A 13,118-nucleotide genomic window follows, 5' to 3' on the forward strand; every position below is an offset into this window, starting at 1 on the left:
GCGTACTGCGCTGCTCAACACCTTCAGCCATATGGTGCTTAATCCATGCAGTCACTTAATCTCAGTACCAGATCTCGGTCATTAAAAGGGTCTCAGGGCATAAAGTTGGCAACTTTATGCCTTAGCATGTCTTATGGGAGTCCAACATCCATTTTTGTTCATCAAGCTCACTTAAAGGACCTTGATTCATGCATGACTGCCTACCCATCACCAAGATAACATTTTTATGCTTCTAACATGCCAAAGGGACTAAGATCTAGCATTTCCAGCTTCTGGAGTTGTCCAAACCCACAAAAGAGAATCCATGGATCAAAAATGAGCTTATAAACAAACCCTAACTCTAACTATCAAAAGGATCAACAATGTATGAGCTTTTTTCCTCCAAAAGCTTCCTAAGATTATGTAGATTCAGGATCTTCACGTTTAACCACGTCCAAGGCCTACTCACCAACTTCTTCTTCTTGCAAACACACCCAAAAGGCCACCAAAGTCTCTTTCAAGCTCACAGATCACTCTCAATGGTAACTAGGGTTTTAGGGACGTTCAAATGCAGTAGAGGCGGATAAGAGAGAGGGTCCAAAGGTCATTAGTGAGCTTAAATAAGGCTCATGCCCTAAATTTAGGGTTTTAGAAATTGGCGACGTACGCCCTGCGTACGTGGCTCATTGTCCTGACTCCGCATGCCCATGTACGCTAAGCGTACATAGACGTACGCTCAACGTACGGAGGGACCTCTTTCGCAATAAAATTATTATCCCTAGGACTAAAAGGTAACATACCTGAATCCGAGTGTTACAAATCTCCCCTACTTGAATTAGACTTTATGCTCGAAGTCTGCTGCCACAAACAAATCTGGGTAGTACTCCCTCATCTCGTCCTCCGGCTCCCACGTCCACTCGGAGCCCCTTCGGTGCTGCCATTGCACCTTCACCAGATTCACCACCTTGTTACGTAAAGTCTTAGTTTTCCTGTCAAGAATTGTAATGGGCTTCTCCACATAGTTCAGGCGCTCATCCACCTGAGTATCATCTAACGAGATCACTACAGAATCATCGACTACACATTTCCATAGCTGAGATACATAGAAAGTGTAATGGATCTGACTGAGCTCATAAGGAAGATCTAGCCAGTATGCAACCCTGCCAACACAGGCATAAATCCTGAATGGACCAATAAATCGGGGACCCATCTTCCCCCTCTTCCGAAATCGGATGACACCTTTACAAGGTGCACCTTCAGCAACACATAGTCTCCTACTGAAACTCAAGATCCGAACGGAGTCGGTGAGCATAACTCTTCTGACGAATCTGTGCGACCTAGGGCTGAGCATGGTGCGGTTCGATGAGATTTTTGGCCAAAACCGAACTGAAAACCGCAACTTCGGTTTTTTGAAGTTTAGAAACCGCACCGTTCGGTTTTTATGCGGTTCGGTTTTTGCGGTTTTTTTGCGGTTCGGTTTTTTTGCGGTTTTTTGTAAGTTTTTTTTTTTGGTTTTCATTTTGCCTTTTTACTAAAACTCAAGTAAGCCGGCGAGTTACTTTGACTCAGATGAGGAGTGCTAATCATTTTTTGGAGATGAACCGATACCACCACCTCTTGGTTTGAAATCAAATTACATAACCACTCATCCAACATGTTTCTAATTCTTGAACATAATACGAATTTAATATAATATTTGTTTCACATGTACATGCAATAATATCAATTAATGTATTCATAAAAATGATACTATCATCACTAGTACTCTTCATATTTAAATGTTAAAAAATATCATAAACATTATTTGTTATTGCAAATACCACTAACTGTATGCTTAAAAATATACAATCATCATCCGATAGATAAGATAGATATTTATATTTATAGAAATTTTAATTATCATAAGTTCTTGGTTCTTACAAATATCAACACTTAATATATATATATATATATATATATATATATATATATATATATATATATATATATATATATATATATATATATATATATATATATATATATGCGGTGCGGTTCGGTTTTTTGCGGTTTTTGGGAGACTAGAAACCACACCGCACCGAGTATTTTCGGTTTTTGCAAAACGAAAAACCGCACCATCGGTTTTCATTTTGGTTTCAGTTTTTTGATTTCGGTTTATGCGGTTTTTTCGGTATTTTTGGTTTGCGGTTCGGTTTTTGCTCACCCCTAGTGCAACCCACAATTTGTCGCACACCTGCTAAATCAACTTAGTGGTCTTAAGCACCACCTCGGTGCTTCCCATGACCCGATGTTCAACCTCTCCCCAACAAACCAGGGTGCTACACCGGCTTATATACAACATCTCGAATGGTGGTCGATCAATACTAGCATGATAACTGTTGTTGTAGGAGAACTCTGCCAGTGGAAGGTAAGTATCCGAACTCCCTCCAAAATCCAGCACGTAATCCCGAAGCATATCCTCGAGCGTCTGGATCATCCGCTTGCTATGACCGTTGGTCTGGGGGTGGTATGTTGTACTGAAATGCAATTAAGTACCCAACTCCTCATGAAAAACCTAGAGGTGAAATGAACATCGCGGTTCGAGACTACAGATACCGGCACCCCGTGCCTGACTACCACCTCTCTAACATAGATATCCGCTAACTTTTCTGCGGATATCTCTCGGCAATCAGGATAAAATGTGTACTCTTGGTCAACCTGTCCACAATGACCCAAAGAGAATCAACACCCCGCGCCGTCCTGGGCAATTTCATGATAAAATCCATAGTGATCTCCTCCCACTTCCACATGGCGATGGGTAACAACTGGACCTTGCCATGAGGTCTCTGATGTTCGGATTTGACCTTCCTACAGGTCAAACACCACTCAACAAACCAATAAACTTCCCTTTTCATATAGGGCCACCAACAACTCAAACTTAAATCTCGGTACATCTTCGTGGCCCTCGGGTGCTGTTAGGTCATATTTTATTGGTTTAGGCTAGGCATCAATCTATATTGGCCTGAATACGGTTTTGGTCATGTAAGGTTTGGGTGTGCGGTTGTGTGTTTGCGGCTGTATGGGTGTTCACGGCTGTGAACCTGTTTATGGTCGTGAACGTGTTCTTGGTCTTGGTCCCTTATAAATAGCGTGTCAGATGTGTCAGATGTACGACTGTTGTGTGTGTGTTATCCAAGTGTACCAGACGTTTACGGCCCTAATAGAACGTGTACATTGTTGGATTGATCTTGCTTCTACTCCTTCTTATCCTTATTGATTACAGCTTGATTGTGTGTTTGATCACTAGTTGGTTCCAGATTTGGGGATTTACAATTGGTATCAGAGCCAATCTAGTGTCAAAACTGATCAAGTTGCGTTTACGATTGGAGATTTCTTCATTTTCGTGATTATTTCAAGCTTAGTTGTTGGGTTTCTACATTTGATCGTGAATTCAAGGCCAAAGGAATCAAAATCTTCTCAAAATCATCTGTTTTCATCAAAATCTGGGTGTTTACGGTTTCATCTGTTGAATTGTTTACGGTCGTGAACAGTATCTACGGCCGTGAACCACTCATTTATGTTGACCGTGAACCACTCATCTATGTTGACCGTGAATCACTCATTTGACCGTGAACCATTCATTGACCGTGAACCATTCGTTGACTGTGAATTCATTGACCGTGAACCATCTCCTTTGTACGGCCGTGAACTCTTTGCGGCCGTGAACCCCTCTTGGTTTTAGAGCCCTTTTCGTTTTCGGTTACATTTTCTTTTAAGTCTTGTTTTTCAATTAAATTAAGAAAAATTAAAAAAATGGATTCACAAAACTTGACTGTACATCATGAGTTGGACTGAATTATGGGAACTACCACAAGAATCCCACGTCTTCTGTCAACAGAGGGTTTCCCAGAATGGAAGTACAGAATGGAGAAGTACATCAAAATGAAGGATTTCAAAATTTGGCGCAATATTCAGAAGGGTCCAGTTAGAACCACTACCACTCTTGCAAATGGAGCCATTATCGACAAAGATTTTGCAAATTACACAGATGTGGATTTCGAGAAAATTGAAGAGCAAGAAAAGGCTCTCGCAACACTTACAATGGCCTTATCTCCGGAAATTGCACAAGGATTTCGTGAGTATGACTCAACCAAAGCTTTGTGGGAAGCATTAATTGAAGTGTATGAGGGAAATGAAGATATGAAGCAAAGCCGTCAGGACATGCTCAGACAGAAGTTCAACATGTTCAATCACATTCTTGGAGAATCATTGGAGGCTCAACTACAACCTTTTATTACTCTTACCACTGAGATGAGTACTGTCGGAATTTCAGTGCCAAGATCAGAAATTAATAAGAAGCTGCTTAACTCTCTCCCAAAGTCATGGGACATGAATGTCTCAGTTATCAGGAAGACAAAGGATCTGAACAGACTCAGTCTTGCGGAAACAATGGCAATCATTAAAGCATGTGATCTTGCTGACAAGCAAAGGGAAATTAACCATATGAATTCCTAATCGACTGCAAATCTAGGGATTTCTTCAAACAAAGCCTTTTCATCCTTTACTACTCCACAAAATAAAGCTTTTCCTGTTTCAGAACCATCATCCCATGTTGTTCCACCATCCATGCCTTATCCATATGCTGTTTCATCCTCAAAGGTTGCTATTACCACCTCTTCTCCAAAAGAAGTCGAAGAGAACATGGCCCTAGCAACTGGTCTTGTACACTGCTACAATGCCTTCGTAGCTGTAGATTTGCCTCCCCAAATCTCTTTTACTGACCTTGACCAGATTCATCCTGAAGACGTTGAGGAAATGGATATTACCTGGAAGATTGTCATGGTAGTGTTTAGGGCCAAACAATTTGCCAAGAAAACAGGAAATAATAACTGGGGAATGAACGGAGAGAAGAAGGTTGGATTTGACAAAGGAAAGTTGAGATGCTTTAACTGTCACGATCCTGGTCACTTTGCTCATGATTGTCTGAAGCCTGATAGAGGAGTAAATCATGAAAGAACAATGGTGTCGGTTGGAAATAACAGGGGAGCTGCTACTAACAATGAGACTGAAAATCTAGGGGTGGTAGTTCAGTCATTTGGCAGGGAGGATCAAATTCAAGCACTGAACCTTTCTGGACCAGTGCATGCTCATTTGGCCTAAATAAGTGAAATCCCTGAAAAGAAGGTTGAAGAGGATCCTGAAGAAAAGATGATGGAGTTACAGTTTGCCTTCATGGTATCCACTACCCCCGAGCCTGAGAAAAATGATGTCAGTCAAATTTCTTGTTCTCAAACATGCATTGATACTATTAAATTTTTATGTGAACAAATTGAATTATTGTGTAGAGAGAACGAGGACCTTAACTACGAAGGTTATACCCTTAGGAAGGGCCAAAGACCTCTAAAAGAACAACTAGAGATCAAGACTCAGGACTTTAGGAAACTACAGTAAGATTATAGCAATAAGTGTGAGAACTACAATTTTATCAAGAAACAACTTGCCCTTGTGACTGACGAGCTTGACACATTAAAAATCCGATTTGAAAATGCTGATTTTAATTTCAAAAAGTTTGATGTGTCAAGTGAGAGAGTTGCAACCATAATAGAAAAACAAATGAAATGGAAAGATAAGAAGCAGGTAGGTCTAGGGTATGAGAGTGTCCCTCCTACTTTTAATCACAATTACACTGCTATCCGTATGACTCAGGAAGAGATGGATAGAGAAGAACATCTTGTGTATGGCAAACCTTCTATACCAGTGACGGAGAGTAGTGATAGGGAAAAGGATACTAACATGTGTACTTCCTACACAGATTCTCCTTTAAGTCAAGGCAAGCAGGCTTCAGAAGAGAGTGTGTCTCATAATAATAGTGTTTCAAAATCTGATGTTTTTGTTCAAAACAATGATGCTTGTGTTTCTAACTCTAAAATTGATGTGTTGATTTCTGATGATTATGATAAGAGTGATGATGCGTCTGATAAGTCTGATGTTTCTGTTACTAGCACACACACTCCACCTACACATGTCACACAGTCTGATTGTCACACCCCAAAACCGGAACGGCGAAATCGTTCGGGGGTGAAGGACGTCATGTTTAGTATCACGAGATATGTATATGGTAAGCAAGTAATGAACAACCATTTCATTTCGAAAGAAAGTGTTTACAATCTGTGTGTTCACAAAACATAGAATTCATAAACAAATAACAAAACAAGACTTGAAGCTATAGTGCTCCATCTTCTGACTTCCCAGCACGAGCACCTGTCTAATAGTCTCCTGAGAATACAAGTTACTTGAAAGAGTTGATCAGTAATTAAGCTGGTGAGTTCATAAGATTTTAGTGATGTAAGTAAGTTGTAAAGTGTTGTTAAAAATGTAGATGTAACATGTAGTTGTAAAATATTGTAAGTTGTAAGTTCTGTTTTGAAAAGCTCGCCTGTTCCTCTAGAAAATCCTATATTTCTTACTTTGATGGAAGTTTATGTAAAATGACACTACAACCCCTTCTATGGGTACTAAGTGGGTACAAGTTATATAAGACTCAGAGTAAACAAACAATCGATTGTGCGCATCTGCCCTAAGCTCACAACCAAACAAGGAACATAAATTTAGGCGGATAGCACACATCCCATTGGTTGTTAGATCATTGTCATATATAACCCAGGTGTATTCACTTGTTACTCATGGAGTTAGTTGTAATGGTTCCTTTATATCTAATGAAAAGTTCTTTAAGAAAAACCTTATTTCTTATAATAAAATGGTGACCACAATGACTACTTTTATAATAGCTTAGTTTATACTGATATATATAATCTAATATCGGATAGAAAGTTAATTGAGTGAATCTGCCCTAAGCCCACAACCAAACAAGGAACAAGAAGTAAGGCGGAAAGCACACATCCAACTACCTATTGGGTATTAATTTTATATATAAACATGATGTATAAACTAAGGTATTATAGAGTTACTCACCTAAGGTCCTTTAAATTGTTCTGGTTTAATAAAATGGATTAAACCCTTTACTGGGAAACTTCTAGTTTTGTATACCAAGAGTACTAATTTTGGAAAGTATGTTTTGTACTAGAAAAACTGTGCTTTGACTCTGTGTCCTAACCTGACCCATACCTGGTATCCTTATGATGACTTAATGTATACTAAGCATACATATATATAGAATCGGGTAGAAAATAGATTGGGTGAATTCGTTCCAAGCCCACAACCAAACAAGGAACAGGAAATGAAACGGAGAGCACACATCCTATTACCTGTCGGACTCTACTGGTATATATATATCCTGTGATGTATACATTAAGGAATCATAAGACTAGCATTATGGTCCTTTCTTTTAAACGTAGCCTTCTACCAAGGCATCTTCTGTTACGTATTAGACTCGACTGTCCCACTTGTCGATTGTAAAAAATGTATATTTTCCCTAGTTTATAACTATCTTGACGCGAAAATAGTTTGAGTTTGACTTTCAAGTGGTACTGTCACTTTATGAAAGAAATGGGAAAATGAAATAGTACTGTAGTGTTGTATTAAGTAACTACCGATGTACTAATTACTTTAAACCTATTGTTATTTAAAGTACCATGTGATCGGCCTGTATCCTGCTACCGAATCTATAGAAAAGCGACGATGTAAGACGTCGTAAGAAATGATGTTTGGCACCCGTAGACTTGCAGGTCCCACTGTAGCGAGCAGCGAGGTGTAGGATAGTCAATCCAGTATAGATCTATACACAAACTCATACGCTCCCCATTTAAGGAGATTCTGGATACAAAACGGGTCATGACAGGTAGTGCCATGCCCCCGTTAAGTGGCTCACATAACTGAATGTAATGTATATGTATATGTATATGTATGTGCTAGCTGTATTGTGTGTTCTTTCTCTGTCTAGCCTGTATTGTTTATTTCTCATCATAGTATCTATTGTTTGTTTCTCATCATAGTATCTATTGTTTGTTTCTCATCATAGTATCTATTGTTTGTTTCTCATCATAGTATCTATTGTTTGTTTCTGTACTACATTGTACTAGAAGTAATGAAAAGTATTCTCCTAAACTATACCTATTATAGCTTACTAATGTTCTATTTGGACTGTTACTGAAAAGACTCGTTTATCTACCAAGTTATGTTTGTACTTTAACAACGGAGTTTTGTATAACTATACAGTAACATAACTTTAAAAGAGTTTTTGAAATGTTTTGACAACTTATAAATGACATAAGTAACATTTTGAAAGATGTTTATAACAAACATTTACACAATTATCATTGTGTTCAACTTGTATTCCCCCCTTAAAACAGTTAAAACAGTTAAAAGATTCATTACGGGGTATGAACTCACCTGATGTGGGTGATTCAAACGGGTATGCGTGTAAGGATGAGAAGTTCCACGAATGAAGTCCCAAGACACAATAAGTCCTAAATGACATATATTGGCATATATTGACATCAATATAGTGTTTATAAGCAACCAAATACAAGGAAACACCTCCCGGGACTAGGAAACACCTTGACCAACTGTTGGAATCACATGTGATTCAAACTAAGGGAGTGTACGACCATTTTGATGGGTGTGCGGCCAAGGGAGTGTGCGGCCGCACACTCATGGTAAAGTGTGCTCAAAACGTTTTCCAAATGGTGGGGAGGCTTGTAGGGCTGATGTTCATCAAGTGTTGAAGCTAGAAAGACATTTTGGAAGCCCTAAAGCACCAAACAAAGGGGTGTGCGGTCACATGAGTGTGTGCGGCCGCACACTCCTTGATGAACATGTTTTGGACGTTTTATAAGGCTCATAACTAGTAGTAACAAGCTTTGGGAATGGTCCTTATAATATGGAAGCCTTTAGGTGTGTTTAAAGGGTGATTTGAGGGGTTTTTGAGGGGTGTACGGCCACCACTGTGTGTGCGGCCGCACACACCACATGCTCTTGAGTTCTGGGCATTTTCAAGTCTTTAAACAAGTGTTCTCATCAAGTTCTAAGCTTAACGAAAGAATACTTACGATCCGGAAGCTCGAGAAGGTCCAAAATCGCCAAGAACAAGTGTGTGTTCTTGGTGTTCTTGGTGAAATGGATGAAGATTTGAAGATCTAGCCAAATAACGATTTCAAATGGATGAAATCAAAGAGTGTTACTAGTTTGGAAGGATTAACAACAATTTAAGTGAAGAACACTTACATTCTTGAAGATCTAGGCTGAAAATCGGATGATAGTTGAGAGAGAAATCGAGTTCTAAGCCTTGGAGGGTGAAAAGTGATTAAAGGAGGCTGAGTTCTACACTTATACTCGTGAGTGTTCTGCCAGGAGAGGAGTGTCCGGCCGCACACCCATGTATGCGGCCGTACACTCCTTGTGTTGGAGTGTAAGGCCCGGTTTTGATGCTAAAAGCGCACGCGATCCTTTTCTATGTTCAATGCTTGAATGTACTAACCTTTGGACCTTTAAATGGACTCTAAACAAGGCTAAATGATAGAAGACATGAGTTTGACACTCAGCTGAGTTGACTGGCTGAGCTTTACCAGGCAAAATTTTAAAAATTTTCGGGTTGTCACACTGATTCTTGCACATGCACGTGCGGGAAAAATAAGGGAGTCAATAAAACCACTAAACCAGAAAAAGGCGGTACCAGTTTTTATACTAAGAAGCAGACATGTTTTAACTGTGGTACTGCTGGTCATATTGCACGAAATTGTCCAAATCGGGAATTTGTACCTTTCTACGCACACAGAAGCGAGAATGAGTCTCAAGGAAGGTCTCTCATTAGAAAATCCTCGAGATCTTGTCCTTGTGATGATGATTGGAATGTAAACAAAGAAAGAAAATGGGCTGATCTTAAAAAGAATAAACAAGTTTTTAATGAAAATAAAATAGGAACTTTTACGAATCCGAACATAGACGAATCCGAACATAGCTAAGCCAAGATCGGGTTCGTCAAAGGCTTCGTCTGGGTCTTCGGCTAATTGTAGACGGAAACCCATTATCAAATTCAAAGAAAAACGTTTCAAAATCACCTGTAAAAGTTTATAAACCTAACTACTAATGGGTGCCCAAGAATCTAAATGTCCAATCATCTTAATCTTCTGAAAGTGCATTTGGTAATGAAACAAATTCAAATTTGAAAAAGGAAAATCAGCTGTTAACAAGGGAAAACCCAGTGTTGTTATGACTTGGCTTCCTGAATCTAATTAATCTCGCACATTGTGCAGGAACAGCTGCGGAGGAATTTCGTCAGACCCTGGTATGTCGATAGCGGTTGTTCCAGGCACATGACCGGAGACATCTCCCAACTGCACGACATTTAGACTTTTAATGGGGGCTATGTTTCCTTCGCGGGAGGGGATGGAGGGAAGATCACACAGAGAGGAACTGTCACAAATGGAGTGCTGAGCTTTGAGAACGTCAACTATGCTCCCGAGTTAAAGCATACCTTGTTGAGTGTCTCACAGATCTGCGACAAAGGATATTCAACTCACTTCACTGACAAAGAATGTTTTATCTTGAAACCTGGAATCATCATCCCGGAAGATTGGATATTGGTGAAATCAAAGAGAGATGGAAATTCTTACATCATCGACATGAATCATAATATCCAAGAACAAGTCACGTGTCTCTTCTCTAAAGTCTCTGAACACAATGCGATGTTTTGGCATCGTCGTCTCGGCCATGCGAATGCCAAAAACCTGAATCGTCTTGCAAAAAACGAGATCGTGCATGGCCTTCCTGTCAAAGACTTTATCACTTTTGAGAAATGCATGGCTTGTGCTCAGGGTAAACATCATCGCAAGCCCCATTTGCCCAAGGATGTTAATTAAATCAGCAAGGTTCTCCAGTTATTACACATAGATTTATTTGGTCCTGTCAATGTCCTCAGCATCAACAAAAGTTCATACTGCCTGGTTGTGATATATGACTACTCGCGGTTCACATGAGTTTTCTTCCTATCCAACAAGAGTGGGATCTCTGACTTGATCAAGAAGTTCATGGTGATGATTGAGAATCAAACAAATGAGAAGGTGAAAGCGCTCAGAACAGATAAATGCACAGAATTCAAGAACACTGTTTTGGATCATTTTTGCACACAAAAGGGGATAGTGTGTCAATATAGTGTCGTTCGAACACCTCAACAAAACAGTTTTGCGGAACGGCGAAACCGTACATTAATAGACGCCGCAAGGACGATGCTATGTGATTCAAAATTACCGGTCTTCTTTTGGGCAGAGGCGATCAACACTGCCTGCTACGTCTAAAACTGTGTCTTGATCAACAAAACCCAGATGAAGACCCCATATGAAATTCTGTATAATCACAAGCCATCAGTTCCTCACTTCCGAATATTTGGATGTCCTTGCACCCTCCTTCACTTAGAGTCCAACCCCAAGTTTAACTCGAAGGCTAATGACTGTTACTTCGTGGGATACGCCGCACGGACTGCTTATAGAGTATACAACAAGAAAACCAAGCAGATTGTGGAATCTTTCGATGTGCGATGGTTGGAGGAGAATGAGACGGACGCCAGAGTCGATCCTGACTGGTTATTTGATTATGCTTCTTTATTTAAATCATTTAATGTGTTTTCAGATGATGTGTCAGGTTCTTGCTCAGGTTCGAAGGTTGTTATTGAAGATAAAGAGGAAAATGTTGTGTACAGACCACCTTTGGTGCCTACTATGACTCCTTCGGTGGATGACCCTATTCCAAGTACTTCTTCAGATTCCCCAAGTCAAAGAATCAATCCTGATGATGAAGCCACTCCTCTTACTCTTGCTGAAAGAGAGTTCATGACCATAGATACTTCCGCTGCTACTCAAACTTTCAGGGAGCTTCTCTTTCTCGAGCTAATCGCAAATTAGTACGTGGCAAGCACCTCATACGATTGTAGATCATCTGAGGCGGCAAATTATGGACTCATCAACATCAACAACCTTCCTGTCACACTCAATGACATCAATCAGGAAATTCCCACCAGACTTCAACGCGATCATCCGATCGAAAACGTCATTGGTCAACTAGGCGACAAAGTTAAAACGAGGAGTCAGAGTGGAGATGTCAATACATGTATCTACTCTTGCTTTATCTATCAGATAGAGCCAAAGAATGTGGAAATGGCACTGAATGAGCCTAGTTGGGTTGATGCAATGCATGAGGAACTCAATCAATTTGAGAAATTGGGAGTATGGAAACTGGTTGAGCTGCCTAAAGGAAATAAGTCTTTGGATACCCGGTGGGTGTTTCGTAATAAGCAGGACGATTGCGGAGTAATTGTGAGGAACAAATCTCGTCTGGTTGTTCGTGGGTTTCGGCAAATTGAAGGACTTGACTACACTGAGGTGTATGCTCCTGTAGCGCGCCTTGAAGCTATCCGTATCTTCCTGGCTTACGCCTCCTACGTGGGGTTCACCGTTTATCAGATGGACGTTAAGACTGCCTTTCTATATGGAACTATGAAAGAGGATATTTATGTTGATCAACCTCCTGGTTTTGTCAACTCCAAATTTCCAAATCATGTCTACAAATTAGACATGGCTCTGTATGGGTTGCATCAGGCTCCTCGAGCTTGGTATGCTTATCTCACATATTATTTGCTCGAGCATGGTTATACTAGAGGCTCGAAGCTATGCAAAGAGTTTGAGACGATTATGAAGAAGAGATTCGAGATGAATTCTTTGGGGGAAATGACAATGTTTTTGGGTTTACAAGTACATCAAGATTCAACCGGAATCCTTCTACATCAAGGAAAATATGTTGAAGACATGCTTGAGAGGTTCGGGTTTAAAGATTCAAAAGCTGCCTTGACGCCGGTAGTTGAACGACCCCTGTTGTCTCTAGATCCTGAAGGCGAATCTGTAGATCAGACAAAGTACAGATCGATTATCGGATCCCTGATGTATCTAACTGCGAGTTGACCGGACATCATGTTCGCAGTTTGTTAATGTGCACGATATCAGGCCAATCCTAAACTCTCCCATTTAATTGCAGTAAAAAGAATTTTTAGATACCTCAAAGGCACCCCAAAATTGGGTCTTTGGTATCCTAAAAATTCTAATTTTGATTTATATGCATTCGCTGACAGCAATTATGGCGGTTGTGAACTTGACAGGAAATCAACTTCCGGGGGATGTCAATTCTTAGGCGACCGTCTGGTGTCATGGCAATGC

The 13,118-nt window shown here is 40.1% G+C and overlaps 1 protein-coding gene across 1 annotated transcript; it reads left to right on the forward strand.

Moving 5' to 3' along the window:
* The first annotated feature begins 3,816 nt into the window (after positions 1 to 3,816).
* On the forward strand, positions 3,817 to 4,473 carry LOC145131946 (uncharacterized). The gene has a single exon (XM_079066589.1). It carries the CDS (start codon positions 3,817 to 3,819, stop codon positions 4,471 to 4,473), a length of 657 nt encoding a protein of 218 aa, XP_078922715.1.
* The last annotated feature ends 8,645 nt before the right edge of the window (positions 4,474 to 13,118 follow it).

Source organism: Lactuca virosa, chromosome 8 (genome assembly GCF_052849685.1).
Source record: "Lactuca virosa cultivar CGN04683 chromosome 8, Lactuca_virosa_CGN04683_v6, whole genome shotgun sequence".
Taxonomy (NCBI): Eukaryota; Viridiplantae; Streptophyta; class Magnoliopsida; order Asterales; family Asteraceae; genus Lactuca; species Lactuca virosa.

What these genes read in the sequence shown, in the direction of transcription:
- LOC145131946 (XM_079066589.1), top strand. Translation starts at nt 3,817, where the DNA reads ATGGGAACTACCACAAGAATCCCACGTCTTCTGTCAACAGAGGGTTTC.